The sequence below is a fragment of the Salmo salar genome, chromosome 26 (assembly GCF_965601325.2).
Source record: "Salmo salar chromosome 26, fSalSal1, whole genome shotgun sequence".
Classification (NCBI taxonomy): domain Eukaryota; kingdom Metazoa; phylum Chordata; class Actinopteri; order Salmoniformes; family Salmonidae; genus Salmo; species Salmo salar.
This window is the reverse complement of record NC_138316.1, coordinates 6,594,218-6,613,454: the sequence shown is the minus strand read 5'-3', so window position 1 is coordinate 6,613,454 and position 19,237 is coordinate 6,594,218. Positions and strand designations below refer to the sequence as shown.

General features: G+C 41.6%; 1 protein-coding gene across 1 annotated transcript in view; it reads left to right on the top strand.

Annotated features, from left to right (window-relative positions):
• The first annotated feature begins 522 nt into the window (after positions 1-522).
• The window catches only part of prmt3 (protein arginine methyltransferase 3), a 97,306-nt gene continuing 78,591 nt past the window's right edge, over positions 523-19,237 (top strand). The window contains 9 exon segments of the mRNA NM_001140336.1: positions 523-543; positions 970-1,090; positions 1,210-1,292; positions 1,394-1,443; positions 2,828-2,933; positions 3,381-3,555; positions 6,097-6,241; positions 7,926-7,991; positions 9,281-9,402. Coding sequence (NP_001133808.1) covers positions 528-543; positions 970-1,090; positions 1,210-1,292; positions 1,394-1,443; positions 2,828-2,933; positions 3,381-3,555; positions 6,097-6,241; positions 7,926-7,991; positions 9,281-9,402 — 884 coding nt within the window. The 5' untranslated portion in view covers positions 523-527.

Below are 19,237 nucleotides of genomic sequence, written 5' to 3'. Positions count from 1 at the left end.
ATATACCAGTACAGAGGGATAGGCCAAAAAGTGAAATAAGTTTCAGTAAGATTGGATTTTTAGCATTTATAGCAATGGTTATTAATTGTACTGCAGGGATGGATCGGAAGTCTCAGAGAATTGAGGTCGTGGTGGTATTTTGGTGTGCAAGACTTGACAGCAGAATAGTTACATTACATGTTAAGTGGTGATGTCCCATCCTTTCAGGGTGATGGCAAGAGGTAGGAATGAATACATTTAATTAGTGGAGTAGGGCGGTGTTTATTTTATTTTAATAATTTTGAAATTAGTGAGTATAGTGTTAGATAGTAGGGTATTTATTTAGTACATTTTTCTTTTTCAATTAAAGTATAAGGGAGTTGTACTCCAGTCTAGTAGGTGGCGGTAATGCAACAAATTGGATGCCAACCACCGTTAAACCTCATAGAAGAAGAAGTTGTTGACCCCCCTAGTGACCACTGTCTGTAAGTACACGTTAGAACTAGACCCGGAAGCGGCGTGTACAGGGCTGAAACCAAGGAGACAGCATGGCGGAATACACAGGTACACGTGAGATACGTAAATAGTGATAGAAAACTATAATAATAGAAATAATGAATGGTGATCTACAGAGAACGGTCATCATATTGTAATTGGGATATTTTGTACTTAAAAGAGTTGTTAATTTGAAGTCTTGTAATGTTGCTTGTGTAGCTAGCTAACTAAATTAGCTAACGTATTTCATATACCGGTATACAAACTAACTAACCAGCTTGATAGCTGAGCTTGTGTTGACTATACTCCAAGCAGCTTATTGGATTACCACGTTACCTCATATTAAACGAAACCTGCATTGAAAAAATGTGGTTGAACTTGTAATGGGAATGCCCGTTGGCTACAGCCAGTTCATGCAATGTTTGACACTGACACCAAAGATGATTATAATATTCTTTTCCGTGCTGACTGACACCTTTGCTGACACTGTGACAGATCACGACGGTGGGGCAGGGGACGATGTGCCCGATCTCTCAGACAGTGATAATGAGGAACAGTGGCAGTGGATGGAGGCCAATGACAACAACGTTCAAGTTACTTGCTTATTCTGTGACAAGTGTGTATCATTGTTTTTTTTTAAGCAACTCACTGATACATTTAATCTGGTGTGAAATAGTTGTCTCTCTCTGAAAGTGTTGATGGTTAAAATATATCTTGTCCCTCATGTTTTCTCAGGATGTCAAATTCTGGACCAGAAACACTACAACACTGCCTAGTAGAGCATCAAGTCGACCTTGTAGAAGTGGTTAAGAAACACAGTAAGTTTGCAAACTTCTCTTATAAAGAGTTATCATTGTTTTAAGGTCATGATATAATCCATCCTCCTCACATCTGACGTTGTTAAAATCCTTCCCCGTAGAATTAGATGACTATGGCTACATCAAGATGATAAACTACATACGGACAGAGGTAAGCACATATCCCATCCCTTATTGTGTTTTGATACAGAGTGACTTCAGACCTTTGGCCAAAGCATGGTCCAGGTAAAATAGTAATGACCCAGATCTCATCCTTGCATTTTGTCATTTCAAAGTGTAGTCGTCTCTCGAAGCTGAGATTGAGGTTAGACATTTTATAGAAATTGTCATTGCAAAAGAACAGAAGGTGTTTAGACTACCTGATAGAAATGCCTTTTGGGCAAATCCGCGCCAGAAGTGCCCAACGATAGTTATACTGAACAAAAATATGAACGCAACATGTAAAGTGTTGGTTTCATGAGCTGAAATAAAAGATCCCACAAACAGAAAACGTATTTCTCTCAAATTTGCCAAGATAATCCATCCACCTGACAGGTGTGGCATATCAAGAAGCTGATTAAACAGCATGATCATTTCACAAGTGTATTTGGCTGGGGACAATAAAAGGCCACTCTAAAATGTGCAATTTTGTCTCACAACACAATGAAACAGTTGTCTCAAGTTTTGAGGGAGGGTGCAACTGGCATGCTGACTGCAGGAATGTCCACCAGAGCTGTTGGCAGAACATTTTATTTAAATTTCTCTACCATAAGTCGCCTCCAATGTAGTTTTAGAGAATTTAGCAGTACGTCCAACTGGCCTCACAGCTGTAGACCACGTGTAACCACACCACCCCATGACCTCCACATCTGGCTTCTTCACCTGCGGGATTGTCTGGGGGGGGGGTCTGGCTCCAAAGTGGGTAAGCCTATGCCCTCCCAGGCCCACCCATGGCCGTATCCAAACTAATTACTGAGAAATAATCAAAGTTAGGAATAAAATCAGGAAGGGTATTTTTTTATTATCCATAAATTATTTTAAAGAAATTGTGACTAAACAGTATTCATATTTCAGAGCATCCGATAAGGTTTCAAATGACACCACACTGGCTTTGTAGCATCTACAAGCTAATCATTGTAGTGTCTTATGTCACACATTTCCCAACTTTCATGTATTATTATGTTGGATACAGATTTCAAATGTATGCCAAACATCCTTCCCTCAAAGAACCTTTCCAGGGATTTAATTTCAGGAAAATCTAAAACATCAGAATTATCTTTGGGCCTATCTTGTGTGGGAAGCCCTATTGCTGATATTATTGCAGGCATGCAGTGTGCAGGAGCCTTTTCCAACACGCATGTAAACAGAAACATAATTATAGATGTGCAATGGTATTTTTCATAGATCCTTTATAGCTATGATTTGATTAATCGTGAATTTTAGGTTCTCGAACCTCCGAAATTAATCAGTTACTTCTGTGTCTTCTATGTCGTACCAAATACATCCCTGGTTTTCCAAGTTCATGGACAATAATGGCTGTGTGTTTGTGTTTGCAGAAGTGCAGTGGGCAGAGCTTGTCTACGCTGCCTGAGTGTTCCATTCCCTGGGAGAGTGATGAGTACATGAGGCCAGCTTTACAGGATGACCCCTTACTGCAGATAGGTACTGGTGTTCACAGGTTCATTGTTCATTGTTCAACTCAAACGCCTCAATTTAATCAAGTGCAGATAAAGGGTAACTGCATTGCAGGTATATTTAGAATGTTTTCACCAGATGTGGGGTTTTGCATCAAAGTCCTATGTTGTTTTAAAGAACAACTTGAACCTGTTTAAAACCGACAAAGCCTTTATGCTGTTCATATAAACCGAGTGAAACTGCAGTGCTGTTTTATTTTATCTGGTATTATTTGAGTTGGTGCAACCCATTAGTGCTTCATTGTGACTGGAAATTTGCATGGGGTGACGTTACTGGCATGGTTCACACAAAGGAGGTTGGGAGAATTGTATGTTGGGCAGAGATGCGATTGTACACAGTACTATCAGTAGAGTAGGCAGTCATTATCTTCCTGTTTTTTTAAATGTGTTCAAGTGAGTCTCTCCCTTTTGTTAGATCTGGAAGAACTGTGTGAGGGGATGGGGATGTTGGTTGGCCCCTCTACTGGGGGCCAGTGTGAAGCCAGCCGCTCCTCTGATGCTCTTCTGCAGAGGGCCCAGGCTGCAGAGGAGAGGGCCCAGCGCACAGAGGAGGCACTGGCCAGAGCCATGGACGACCTACACAAACTCAAGTCAGTGCTGCCCACACTATTATGAACATTTCCGTTAATTACTGCTACTTACTACTACTACTACTACTACTACTACTAGTACTGTTATTAGCATCACCACTACTACCACTTCTGATATTATTACAGAAATACAAATTACTACCTTAACCCTTTACACTCAAGGGAATTGGCCTATATGGATAGGGTCAAATTGAAATGTTTCTAACAGAAGAAATATGAGAAGCATATGCATAACCATGGTAGCAATTGAAAGGGGAAAAAATGGAAGGTGCTCAACCACCATTGAAAACGCATTATTTTATTTAAGCTTTTAATAGTTGCTTCAAGAAAATGTGTTTTTTAACCTGTCTGGGAACGTGGGACGCTTAGTCAACAGCCAGCGGAATCGCGTCGCGCGAAATACAAAACCTCATAAATGCTATAACTTCAATTTCTCAAACATATGACTATTTTACACCATTTTATAGATACACCTCTCCTGAATCGAACCACGTTGTCCAATTTCAAAAAGGCTTTACAGCAAAAGCAAAACATTAGATTATGTTAGGAGAGTACCCTGCCCAAAAAAATCACACTGCCATTTTCAAAGCAACTAGCATGCATCACAAATACCCAAACCACAGCTAAATGCAGCACTAACCTTTGACAATCTTCATCAGATGACACTCCTAGGACATCATGTTACACAATACATGCATTTTTTGTTCGATAAAGTTCATATTTATATATAAAAACAGCATTTTACATCGGCGCGTGACGTTCAGAAAATATTTTCCCTCAAATGCTTCTGGTGAATCAGCGCTACAATTTACAAAATTACTATTCGAAAACATTGTTAAAATGTAATATTGTCATTCAAAGAATTATAGATGAACATCTCGTGAATGCAACCACATTGCCAGATTTAAAAATAACTTTACTGGGAAATCACACTTTGCAAATAAACAACGTGGTATGCTCAGAAAAATAGGCTAGGCGATACATGTTAGCGCCATCTTGGAACCATCTAAAATCAAATATACTATTGTAAATATTCCCTTACCTTTGATTATCTTCAGCAGAAGGCATTTCCAGGAATCCCAGGTCCACAACAAATGTAGTTTTGTTCGAAAAAGTTAATAATTTATGTCCCAATAGTCCCTTCTTGTTAGCGCGTACCGAAGGCTACTCATAATGTACTGAAGCGCACGGACTTGTCGTCACGAATGTGCAAAAAAAATATATTTACGTTCGTTCAAACATGTCAAACGTTGTATAACATAAATCTTTAGGGCCTTTTTCAACCAGAGCTTCAATAATATTCAAGGCGGACGATTGCATTGTCTTACTAAACGTTTCGGAATGAAAGGGTTCCCATGGGCGCCCGCGTCATAGTAGTAATGGCCCTCCCCCTGTGACCAACTTCCCAAGCCTCTCTTTGGGTCAGTTTCTACCATAGAAGACTCAAACCACTTTGAAAAGACTGTTGACATCTAGTGGAAGCCTTAGGAAGTGCTAAATGATTAATAAGTCCCTGTGTGTTTCAATGGCAAAGGTTTGAAGTGATTCCACACATCAGATTTCCATTTCCTGTTAGGATTTGTCTCAGGGTTTTGACTGCCATATGAGTTCTGTTATACTCACAGACACCATTCAAACAGTTTTAGAAACTTTAGTGTTTTCTATCCAAATCTACTAATTATATGCATATTCTAGTTACTGGGCAGGAGTAGTAACCAGATTAAATCGGGTACGTTTTTTATCCGGCCGTGCAAATACTGCCCCCTATCCCCAACAGGTTATTAATGGTAAGCGAGCGTTGCGCCTTTTCCTTTTCGGGAAATGATCAGAACAAAGGTGAGGACACAACAGTTCACCTGATACGACCGAATCAAGAGATCCTGACCTCCGATGTAAAGTGTATATATATATAAAGTATATGTTTTAATACATTTTTTACTTTACCTTTTATTTAACTAGGCAAGTCAGTTAAGAACAAATTCTTATTTACAATGACAGCCTCCAGTGTCCTCAATTGCGCAATCAAAACGCATTTTCTATTCCTCTCCTTGTGGCACTCAGTGGGAGAAGGATTTTTTTTACATGCACAATCAAGTCAAAGGGTCGCAAATTGCGACCAAATGGATCCCTGCATTTGATGGCACTGGTGTTTCTCTCTCACACATGCACCTCCCACCTGCGGCCAGCAGAGGGACTCAGTGAACTCAGTATTGCAGAGGCCTTTTCTTTGTTTAGGAGGAAAAGGAGAAGGGAGGGAAAATTCCACTGCTGCATAGTTGGGGGGATATAGATGCTCTCTTTCCATTTACTGCTATGTCCTGTTGGATGGTTGTGCGGTTGGTGCTGTAAGTGTGTGACTGCTGCGGTAAATCTGTTCCAATACATTCCGGATAGAAGTTGCCCGTAAGTGCTGATCTAGAATCAGCCAATCTGAACCTTAAACCATGGTGGTGGTGGGGGGGGTGCAAAACTGACCTTAGATCAGGGTCTAGGGGCAACCTCATCCTACTCTGTTGTAAAATACTATGGTATTTGTTTCAGGTTGCTGGCCCAGGGTCTAGTATTGAATGCGGATGTGGGTCGGGGCACCGGGTCCTTGGGCGCCGTGGCTGAGCTCCGGGAGGACGAGGACGAGGCCTACTTCAGCTCATATGGCCACTACAGCATCCATGAGGAGATGCTTAAGGTCCGCTACCACAATGGCATGCCTGCACATATGCATACACTTATGCCCTCTTCTTCTTAATTCAGTAGCCACTGCAGAGAGAGGAGGGACGCAGGTTTAGCAGAGCGGTTTATCCTACAGGCTCGATGTAGCGTTAAATGTAAATGATCATCTCTATGCAAATTATGATGTTGATGACATGACGTTTTTCTCAGTGACAAATCAGCAATAAGGAGTGAGCTCTCATGCAAAACATCAGCATTACTATAACATGGTGGGGATTTGAGATCTGGTAATTGTATTTCACACTTCTTAAGCATTATAAGTTGTGTGTGTGGAAGGGGAGGGGTGGGTGGGAATGCTAGGTAGTGAACCCTCTCTTCCTCTCTCACTTACCGCAGTGCTTCGACATGATCCATTCCCGCTCTCTGATTGGTGCTTAGCACTGTTAATGTTTGCGTCATAAATGTATATACGTCAGACTAAACTCCATCAAAAACCTTTCCCCGGAGGAAAAAGGAACCACGTTTGCGGTAGAAGTTCGTCAACTCTTTTATGGACTGCCATAAAGTGGATCACTGTTGGTCACGGTGTGTGTGTGTGTGTGAGCGAGTGAGCGAGCGAGAGCGTGCTTAAGACAGGGCAAGAGAGAAAGTGAGTCTCACCATTTAACCCTCCCACTTCCTTCCCTGCCCCGTCATCAAAGTTCAGTCTGTTTCTCCGGGCAAGTTATCGAAGATAAATCTTGAAGAATCAATTCTCTATTAGTAGATGCTCTGGTTTTCAATCATCCTTGCTCCAAGGATCCTTCACTACTCCTCATGTCAGACCAATATAATGAATATGAGGTCAGGTTTCATGTCAGATCAATCAATCAAATTTATTTATAAAGCCCTTTTTACATCAGCCGATGTCACAAAGTGCTGTACAGAAACCCAGCCTAAAACCCCAAACAGCAAGCAGTGCAGATGTAGAAGCAGTCTTTGGATCGGATTTAACAGATCGGATTTAAACTTCTAATTGATTTGTAATTTATTTCAACTCCATGGGGTGGGGGTGGTTTCCTTGACACTGTTAAACCTAGTACTGGACTAAAAGCAAGCTCAATGGAGAATCTCTGTTTCTGGGAAACCGCTCCTATTGGGATTTAACTGTAATTTGGCAAAATATTTGATGGTTTGTTCTGTTTCTGTCAACACACCAACAGCATGCGAAGGCATCATCCGAAATGAGTGCGGAGAAGTTGTGCGTTTTAAATGTGTGTTTCACATTTCTGAAAAGCGTAAGGATTTGATTGGCAGGTTAATTAGCCCGTCTTGACCGACTAGATTCCACATGGAATGGTTGAAACCATGCCAGTCCTTTCTATTTCTATGTTAGAATGAGTCTACTTTTCTTCAGATTTCTCAGCCTAGCAAGCATTGTACTCATTTTCCGTGGAGTCAAATCCCCAGTCAGCTCTGATTCCACGAGATGACACCACATACAAGCACAAACATGTAATCTCCCCTCTTCACGGGAACTCTCCATCTCATAGACATACACAACCGTCCAGCCGCCCGGCTGTGACACACACACCTTGGTTTCGGGTGACTGGATAATTTGTTTCAGTTTGTTATGTTGTTTCTGAAGAGATGCTCTATAATTAAGTTTTCTCTGCCCGTGGTAATGGATGACCTGAATGTCCTTTGTTCCTTCCTTTCAGGATAAAGTGCGCACAGAAAGCTACAGGGACTTCATGTACCTCAACCCGGAAGTGTTCAAGGACAAGGTGAGCAAAGAAATTGGCAGTGCAGGTTTAAAATATAAATATAGCGGTAAACGGCGCCTCATTTAAAACACTGCGGCTTCATTACGCACTGTAGCGCCTCTCGGGCCGGGAACTGTGGAGTGCTGGTAACGAGCGCACACCAACCCCCTTATTGCCACCCTTCCTCCCCAACCCTGCACTGTCATAGGAAGCAGGCAGCGTCCATCTCCAAGGCCATCCCTTATGTGCTGCTACCGGGTATGCCCCGAGGGAGGGGGTAGAGGATGGGGGGGGTGAAGAGTTGTGGAGCAATTTTTCAGTCAAAGGGGTTAGGGATGGGAGAGAATGGGTAGGAAACGGGACGGTTGCAGGAAGAAGAAACGCAGGGTTTGGTCTGGGTATTGTTATCCCTGTCATCGGGGTGGCGGTGGATAAGGGTTATGTTGACCTGCCGCAACCCCTGTCATTGTGATAAACACTCTGGCTCCTCTCCTGCACCTCGCCCCCAGTATGGTCCTTCAGCGTACCAGAAATAACTATCTCTTAAAAATATATTTTTAAGGTATTTTCAGATTTTCATTGTACAGATAGTGAAAGAGAACGACAGTGGGAAAAATTTGAGATTGTATCAAAGGGCTGTAGGCTGGATTCGAACCCATGTCACTAGACCAGCCAGGCCACAGGATAGGAGTATATCAGAGGGAGAAATATTTGTGAGGGAAGTTGAAAATGGATTGTATTACGAGGGCTATGGGTTTGCTGTTTTGTGTGTAGCTCAACCCTTTTCCCGTAGCTCCTTCTCAGATGTCAACAGGTAGGTCAAAACTCCATCCTACCAAAACAGTCTGAAATTTCAGGCGGTCTTTTCAAAAAGCTTACACTAAAAGGGCATTATCATAATTTTCACAATTTCACAGTATTATTCCAACCTCCTTGTGTGGAAGTATATATAAAACACAGGAAAATTGTGTTTCTGACTTCACTGGCCATTTAAAAAAAAAAAACACTCCTGGCCACTCTTGAACACCTCTTAACTAGATAGCAAGTATATCGAAATTATAATGGACCTACGCTGTATGTTTTTCAAATACCTGCCCTTTTCTTTTGACAAACAAATCGGTCCGCTGAATTTTTTAATTCCCGATGTGGCCCTCGGGACTAAATTATTTACCAGCCCTGGTCTACACCCCTGTTAGAACATTTCTATCTATCCTTCTTAACACACTGATCATCCAATCCTTTACTAGTTATAAGGAAGGGGAAGTTTCCTTTTGTAGATTAAAGGTGCACTTCTACCTCCTATTCTGCAGGTGGTGCTAGATGTGGGCTGTGGGACGGGCATCCTTTCTATGTTCGCCGCCAGAGCGGGAGCCAAGATGGTCATTGGGGTGGACCAATCAGAAATCATCTACCAGGCCATGGACATTGTCAGGTGAGCCGCCATTGTTATCCCAGGGAATCCTGGGAAATAGAGTGTGTTTTTAGAAAAGTTGGTTATGTTGTACTGCCCTGTTTCAAATGCCCCCCTATTTCGTGCTAATTGGACATGAATATTGTGTGATATACAAACACTCACCTGTAACACACCCCATTGACAAGTGGGTGTCTATGAGCTCAGATAAGGCTTTATAGGGATTGTGTGTCAGTGTCCATACGTCTACTGCATATAACTTATAACCCCCGTATCACAGGGACCAGAAGCCAGTCAATGGCCGTGTCTGAATATCCATACTTGTGTTCTAAATATTAGGCATTATGGGTATGCAAAAATAAAATGTCTTCTAGTACACTATTAAAAATAAAGGTTCAGGTTGGAACCAAATAAGGTTCTTAAGAGCGATGCCATAGGTTAACCATTCTAGGTTCTTTGAATAACCTTAAATGGGATGGTTCTTTGAAGAACCACATACTCAATACCTTATTTTAAGCAAATAAGGCATTGATCCTCATTTGCATATTTCCCATGGTGCCTTTCGAGTGCATTTTAGTTTCCAGTACCACCCTTGACTGTGTTTGCTAGTGACAGAGACATGATTGTTATATTCATTAATTTTCAGCACTGTGGCCTTCACCAAGTAAAATCCTATCTGAATATGTTATTGTTAAAATGTAATTATTTAACACAATACACTACATAGTTTATAAGGCCTTGTTTTGAGGGCCTAGTTTTACCCTAAAACTCATGGTTTACAGATCACATCAGGCTTGCAAGTCACATAATGCTGGCTTGTAAAGTTGTGTAATTCCTATTGAAATCCAGCCAGAGGAGGGATATCCAACATTTTGACATTTTATTCACTTACAACCTGCATTCAGAATGACTGCCAGGGTTGGGAAGACTAAAGTATGACACTACCTAAATCATCTAAACTGGAACAAACATTTCAGTATCAGGTGCAATAAGTCCAAGTAACAGATTGGATTAGTTTACAAAAATGTGTTATTTATATACTGCTCAAAAAAATAAAGGGAACACTTAAACAACACATCCTAGATCTGATTGAAAGAAATAATCTTATTAAATACTTTTATCTTTACATAGTTGAATGTGCTGACAACAAAATCACACAAAAATAATCAATGGAAATCCAATTTATCAACCCATGGAGGTCTGGATTTGGAGTCACACTCAAAATTAAAGTGGAAAACCACACTACAGGCTGATCCAACTTTGATGTAATGTCCTTAAAACAAGTCAAAATGAGGCTCAGTAGTGTGTGTGGCCTCCACGTGCCTGTATGACCTCCCTACAACGCCTGGGCATGCTCCTGATGAGGTGGCGGATGGTCTCCTGAGGGATCTCCTCCCAGACCTGGACTAAAGCATCCGCCAACTCCTGGACAGTCTGTGGTGCAACGTGGCGTTGGTGGATGGAGCGAGACATGATGTCCCAGATGTGCTCAATTGGATTCAGGTCTGGGGAACGGGCGGGTCAGTCCATAGCATCAATGCCTTCCTCTTGCAGGAACTGCTGACACACTCCAGCCACATGAGGTCTAGCATTGTCTTGCATTAGGAGGAACCCAGGGCCAACCGCACCAGCATATGGTCTCACAAGGGGTCTGAGGATCTCATCTCGGTACCTAATGGCAGTCAGGCTACCTCTGGCGAGCACATGGAGGGCTGTGCGGCCCCCCAAAGAAATGCCTCCCCACACCATAACTGACCCACCGCCAAACCGGTCATGCTGGAGGATGTTGCAGGCAGCAGAACGTTCTCCACGGCGTCTCCAGACTGTCACGTCTGTCACATGTGCTCAGTGTGAACCTGCTTTCATCTGTGAAGAGCACAGGGCGTCAGTGGCGAATTTGCCAATCTTGGTGTTCTCTGGCAAATGCCAAACGTTCTGCACGGTGTTGGGCTGTAAGCACAACCCCCACCTGTGGACGTCGGGCCCTCATACCACCCTCATGGAGTCTGTTTTTGACCGTTTGAGCAGACACATGCACATTTGTGGCCTGCTGGAGGTCATTTTGCAGGGCTCTGGCAGTGCTCCTCCTTGCACAAAGGCGGAGGTAGCGGTCCTGCTGCTGGGTTGTTGCCCTCCTACGGCCTCCTCCACATCTCCTGATGTACTGGCCTGTCTCCTGGTAGCGCCTCCATGCTCTGGACACTACGTTGACAGACACAGCAAACCTTCTTGCCACAGCTCGCATTGATGTGCCATCCTGGATGAACTGCACTACCTGAGCCACTTGTGTGGGTTGTAGACTCCGTCTCATGTTACCACTAGAGTGAAAGCACCGCCAGCATTCAAAAGTGACCAAACATCAGCCAGGAAGCATAGGAACTGAGAAGTGGTCTGTGGTTACCACCTGCAGAACCACTCCTTTATTGGGGGTGTCTTGCTAATTGCCTATAATTTCCACTTGTTGTCTATTCCATTTGCACAACAGCATGTGAAATTTATTGTCAATCAGTGTTGCTTCCTAAGTGGACAGTTTGATTTCACAGAAGTGTGATTGACTTGGAGTTACATTGTGTTGTTTAAGTGTTCCCTTTATTTTTTTGAGCAGTATAGTTGCGGAGAGTTCCTGTAATCCTAGATTCAGATCATTCAGGTGAGAAAAAACGTCATCCAGATAGGCCAGTCGTGTGAGAAACTCGTCATCATGCAAGCGGTCAGACAAGTGAAAATTATGCTCAGTAAAGAAAACTTTAAGCTTTGTCCCTTGATAACCAGCACTCTTCTGTTTGTTGTAAAAGTGTTACATGGTCGCTGCCCATATCATTGCATAATGCAGAAAATACACAAGATTTCAGGGGCTTTGCTTTAACGAAGTTAACAATTTTCACTGTAGTGTCCAAAACGTGTTTCAAGCTGTCAGGCATTCCCTTGGCAGCAAGAGCCTCTCGGTGGATGCTGCAGTGTACCCAAGTGGCGTCGGGAGCAACTGCTTGCGTGCACGTTACTTCTCCACTATGTCTCCCTGTCATGGCTTTTGCGCCGTCAGTACAGATACCAACACATCTTGACCACCAAAGTCCATTGGATGTCACAAAGCTGTCCAGTACTTTAAAAATATCCTCTCATGTTGTCCTGGTTTCCGGTGGTTTGCAGAAGAGGATGTCTTCCTTAATTGACCCCCCATAAACGTAACAGACATATACCAGGAGCTGTGCCAGACCCGACACGTCTGTTGACTCATCCAACTGTAATGCATATAATTCACTGGCTTGTATGCGAAGCAGTAATTTTTTCAAAACATCTCCTGCCATGTCACTGATGCGTCATGAAACAGTGTTGTTTGATGAAGACATTGTCTGTATAGTTTTTTTGGGGCCTTTTCCCCCAGCATTGTCCCAGCCATATCCGCGGCAGCAGGAAGAATTAAGTTCTCCACAATAGTATGGGGCTTGCCTGTCCTAGCCACTCGGTAGCTCACCATATAAGACACTTCTAGCCCCTTATTATTAATGGTTTCTGTTGCTTTTATACATGTCTTACTACTCGAAGGTCGTCTTTATTCTCGCTCAAAGTAATTCCATGGTTTATTTTTCAAATGGCATGTTTCATTTCTATGTCTGCGCAAGAATGAAGGTTACCGCGAGAGAGTAACGGTTAATGTGATTGTATGTTAATTATTTGACTAGGCTACCTGTATTTGACATTGTTTTACTAGATGGTTTAATTGTATTTTTGGCAGTGAAACGAGGCTACTCAAGGGCGAATGAAACCTCACCCAAATGTATAGCCCTGTTAGAAAATATAAATGTACTGTTTGAAAATGTGAAGTAATGTAAAAAAAAAAAGTTAAAAAGTTAATTACATGTACCCCAGTTTGGGAATATCTGCTATATATAACTCTTATTTTATTTTTAATGTAATATTTTATATTGTTCTTGTCAATTACTGTTCTGTACTTTGTCATGTATTTGTACGTTTTATGTGGACCCCAGGAAGAGTAGCTGCTGAGTGTTCAGTAGCTAATGGGGATCCTAATAAACCAAACTAAACTTTCCCCAGTATATTGTGCAAGCTTTTAATCTGTTTGCTAAGAGTAGCCACTTCTTCCCTTTTGTCCTCCTTGAGTAAAATATTGTTGCATTAGAATTCCGGTCGGTCCACATTGTTTCCCAGAAGAGAGCATAGTAAATACAGCTCCTGCAGCGCATTTAAATGCTCGCTTTTTCCCTTGAATGGGGAAGCCTCCATGGGAAGAGACAAACGAACTAAATCCGTGTCGCAGAGATAGAGCTTTCAGGCAGAGAAGTAAAATAAAACAAAAAAAAACATTAACTGATGCATTTTTCTGGACCTATACAGGCCATCGAGAAATACACCCGATACAATTTTTTACAATTTAACTCAGTAGATTCTAGCCTGTAACTTTCTGTGACAAACAATTCACTCTCAAACAAATTGGTGCACTCGCTGTCCTTACTGCAGTCAAAGTCGGCACATCTACCTGCCAGACAAATACTAAGCTATATTGTATGCTACTTTTTTGTGGGGGAATTATTTTATACTAATACAATTGCTCAGAGGAAGAGATTTTGTTTAACAAGTAATAGAAAAGGGTCAAAGTTATTGGCACCGCTGTTGTCCACTTGCAAGGATAATGACACTGAGCCTTTTTCTAAAATGTTTTATGATATTGGAGAACACATTGGGAGGGATCTTAGATCATTTCTCCATACAGAATATTTCCAGATTCTTCATCTGCTCTTATGGACTGCCCACTTCAATTCAAACCACAGGTTTTCAATGGGGTTTAAGTCTTGAGATTTAGATGGCCATTGCAAAATGGAGATTTTTGTGGTCAATTAACCATTTCTTTGTGTATTTTGATTACTGCTGGGTGTCAGTGTTTCTGCTACAGTCATTTAGCTGTGGCGCTGCCACGCCCCAAAAAATGTTTTGCTGAGGCGCACTTTGAATATGCTAGAACAGTCCACATATAACTTTCCTCTGCAAACAAAACAAGTAATGAAAAAATTGAAAAATCAGTTATCCTATAGTAGAATAGTTTATCTATTTACCTAATGGTTACTTAAAGTGACAAAGTGGTTTCTGTGAGAAGTACAGGCATGTTACCCTAACAGGTCGGCCTACATTATATTCACTTTGTTTGTGCAAGATTTCTGGGATGCTAACTAGTTAAATGATTGGCAGCACCATGCTTCAGACTATTTATAGCTGCTATGCTGCGTAAGTTGGGCTACAGGTGATGATGCTTATTGCTAATAGCATATCTGATAATATAGGCTATATGCTATATAGGCTATATGCATGGTCCAATATGTTAAAATAACATTAACAAATTATTTTACCAGTATCTTATTTGGCTCATTTCTGGATGTAGAAATTATATTTTAGATGGTGTCAGGATAATAAAAAAACAAAAAACATTTTGGAGTAGAATGTCCTTTTTAACAAGTCACAAGAACTGAGCTTCTCTGTCCTTCTACATAAAAATTATCCGGTGGGCACCACGGATCCACAAAACAAGAGTGCCATAATGCTTTCTATCACAGCAAATTTGGTTCTGATGTTGTACTCGCACACTTGCAGTGATTTATTAGGAAACACATTTGAGTATTTGCTTCAGCAAATACATTTGAAATATATTTTCAGTTGGAAAGTGTTTTGGAAATTTCCCTCTCCAGTAGTGTGTGGACTAACACACTTCCCTCCCCAGTGTAGTATGGACTCTCTCAGTAGAGGTCTCTGTGACCTCCAGCCACCTTTTTATTTGTTTCAGGTGGTTGAGTTCAATAAAGCGGGTGCCAGACGGCCTGGCCGTAACTCACATAATTTAGTACACCATGCCTGACACTGGTCTTTCCTGCCTCTTGGCTCTTCCACAGCTGCTCCCTAAACTACTGCTAGTGCAACCCATCTCTTAATTAACATAATTTCCCTCAGTCAGACAAAAAACAAAAAGTTGCTTAATTAGCAGGAGGGATGGGGCAACATCTTATTATGCGTGTTCAAGTTCAGATCATCTGTCAGTCAAAACCCATAGAGCGCTGTGAAGCACAGAGCCAGAGCTCTGATGTAATTTATAGCATGTTACTGTACAGCCACTGTGTTCCAATTTAGGCATTTATCAGTGCCCAAATCTGCCATTTTCAACCTGTATACTACACTCTCACCTGCTGTGTGTTTTATAACACCTACACCCGTTTTTTTTACCAGCTCTCCACTAGCACCACCAATGAACCGGACAGTGCTTCCAAACCAAACTCATTTACCACCCTTAGACCACCAAGCACTCTCCTCAGTCTGTGTATGCCTGAATGCAGCTTTGAGATAGGGGCCATTATTGTGTGTTGTTATTACCATTATGCAAGGGAGTGTCGTATAAGCAAAACAATGGGATTGCGGGAGAGGGGACGTTTTAATTTTACAGCCCACTAGCTCGCTGTCGGGTGTGTGTGTTGGCATGCAGGCAGTGTCCCACTAGGCCTCCCAGCGCGGCAGGACAAAGTAGTGAAAACATGACATTGTACCCCAGATGCACACCTATACAGATACGCACGTACACACACACACACACACGTGTAGTTTCTGTCACTACCCCACAGTAGATGTTAATGTAATAATACAGTGGCTTACGAAAGTATTCACCCCCCTTGGCATTTTTGCAATTTTATTGCCTTACAACCTGGAATTAAAATAGATATTTTTTTGGCATTTTGTATCATTTGATTTACACAACATGCCTACCACTTTGAAGATGCAAAATATTTTTAATTGTGAAACAAGCAAGAAATAAGACAAAAAACAGAACTTGAGCATGCTCAGTTGGTAGAGCATGGTGTTTGCACCGCCAGCATGGTGTGTGCAACGCCAGGGTTGTGGGTTCGATTCCCACGGGTGGCCAGTACAAAAAAATGCATGAAATGAAATGTATGCATTCACTACTGTAAGTCGCTCTGGATAAGAGCGTCTGCCAAATGACTAAAATATAAAAATGTAAATGTAACTATTCACCCCCCAAACTCAATACTTTGTAGAGACACCTTTTGCAGCAATTACAGCTGCAAGTCTCTTGGGGAATGTCTCTATTATCTTGGCACATCTAGCCACTGGGATCTTTACCCATTCTTAAGGGCAAAACTTCTCCAGTTCCTTCAAGTTGGATGGGTTCCGCTGGTGTACAGCAATCTTCAAGTCATACCACAGATTCTCAATTGGATTGAGGTCTGGGCTTTGACTAGGCCATTCCAAGACATTTTAAATGTTTCCCCTTAAATCACTCGAGTGTTGCTTTAGCAGTATGCTTTGGGTCATTGTCCTGCTGGAAGGTGAACCTCCGTCTCAGTCTCAAATCTCTGGAAGACTGAAACGGGTTCCCTGAAGAATTTCCCTGTATTTAGCGCCATCCATCATTCCTTCAATTCTGACCAGTTTCCCAGTCCCTGCCGATGGAAAACATCCCCACAGCATGATGCTGCCACCACCATGCTTCACTGGGGGGATGGTGTTCTCACGGTGATGAGAGGTGTTGGGTTTTCGCCAGACATAGCGTTTTCCTTGATGGCCAAAAAGCTCCATTTTAGTCTCATCTGACCAGAGTACCTTCTTCCAAGTGTTTGGGGAGTCTGCCACATGCCTTTTGGCAAACACCAAACGTGTTAACACATTTTTTTCTTTAAGCAATGGCTCTTTTTGGCCACTCTTTCATAAAGCCCAGCTCTGTGGAGTGTACTGCTTAAAGTGGTCCTATGGACAGATTCTCCAATCTCCGGTGTCGAGCTTTGCAGCTCCTTCAGGGTTATCTTTGGTCTCTTCGTTTCCTCTCTGATTAATGCCCTCCTTGTCTGGTCCGTGAGTTTTGGTGGGCGGCCCACTCTTGGCAGGTTTGTTGTGGTGCCATATTCTTTCCATTTTTTTAATAATGGAGTTAATGGTGCGCCGTGGGATGTTCAAAGTTTTGGATATTTTTTTATAACCCAACCCTGATCTGTACTTCTCCACAACTTTGTCCCTGACCTGTTTGGAGAGCTCCTTGGTCTTCATGGTGTTGCTTAGTTGGTGGTGCCCCTTGCTTAGTGGTGTTGCAGACTCTGGGGCCTTTCAGAACCGGTATGTATGTATGTATGTATGTATGTATGTATGTATGTATGTATGTATGTATGTATGTATGTATGTATGTATGTATGTATGTATGTATGTATGTGTGTGTGTGTGTGTGTGTGTATATAAGTGTCACATGATCTGTCAGATCATGTGACAGATCATGTGACACTTAGATTGCACACAGGTGGACTTTTTTAAAACTAATTATGTGACTTCTGAAGGTATTTGGTTGCACCAGATCTTATTTAGGGGCTTCATAGCAAAGAGAGTTAATACATATGCACGCACCACTTTTCCAATTTTTATTCTTCCGAATTTTTTTCATTTCACTTCAACAGTTTGGACAATTTTTTTTGTATGTCCATTACATAAAATCCAAATAAAAATCAATTTAAATTACAGGTTGCAATGCAACAAAATAGGAAAAACGCCAAGGGGAATGAATACTTTTGCAAGGCACTGTATGTAATTAAAATTAGAGCCCGACCGATTAGGGTTGTTACGGTCTTCGAATTTGAGGTTACGGTAATTGGCCAGGCCGATGTACGTGGTCATCGACATAACTGTTCAGGGGGGTCAAAACAAGGGGAGGTCACAATTCTGTTTGTACACACATCTGAATGAAAACCTACTTGGAAACAAACCATTATTATTCGTTATTATCGTAGCATTTCATTATTGTTATTATTCCTCAACAAATTAAGAAATTCCCGGTTGGAGAGGATCTGTCGTGTTTTTGTATTGACACAACATTAATGGAGTCAAAATAAAAATATATGCCTTCCTGTTGGCTTTTCTGCATATGTTTTTAAATACTGATCCTATTTCGACGTACAAAACCATTTCAAATGAAGTTTAATTCCACTTTTCCCTAAATATTTGCATAACGTCACAAACCATGCTGCTGAGGTCATTCGATATCAGTGACATTAACACATTTTCTTCAGAGAGAGGACATCTTAATGAAATAATGTAGCCTAAGCTACTGAAAAGAGGCATTTGATTCTTATTAAAGAGATGGAGTCCAGACAGGCTACTTTAGGAAACTTTCTGAATGGACATGTAGGCCGATAGAGAGAATCAGCAATCTCACACACGCAGACCGCTGTAAAAGCACCCGTTAATCAAAGCCACCAGCGTATGTCAGACACAAGAAAATATTTTTCCTTAAAATGTTTTTAAAAACCTAGGCCTACCTTTTCAAGAAAGTAGGCTTTAAGATAATGAATTGACAATGAAAGTATGAAGTATTATAATTTGTGCATTCAGTGCATTCGGAAAGTATTCAGACCCCTTCCTCTTTTCCACATTTTGTTACATTACAGCCGTATTCTGAAATTGATTAAATTATTTTTCCTCATCAATCTACACACAATACCCCATAATGACACATCGAAAACAGTCTTTTTTAGAAATTGTATCAAATGTTAAAAATAAATAAATAACGGAAATGCCTTATTTACATAAGTTCATACCCTTTGCTATGAGACTCGAAATTGAGCTCAGGTGCGTCCTGTTAACATTGATCATCCTTGAGATGTTTCTACAACATGATTGGAGTCCACCTGTGGTAAATTCAATTGAGTGGATATTATTTGGAAAGGCACACACCTGTCTTTTTAAGGCCCCACAGTTGGCAGTGCATGTCAGAGCGAAAACCAAGCCATGAGGTCGAAGGAATTTTATGTAGAGAACCTGATGGTTACTCTGACAGAGCTCCAGAGTTCCTCTGTGGAGA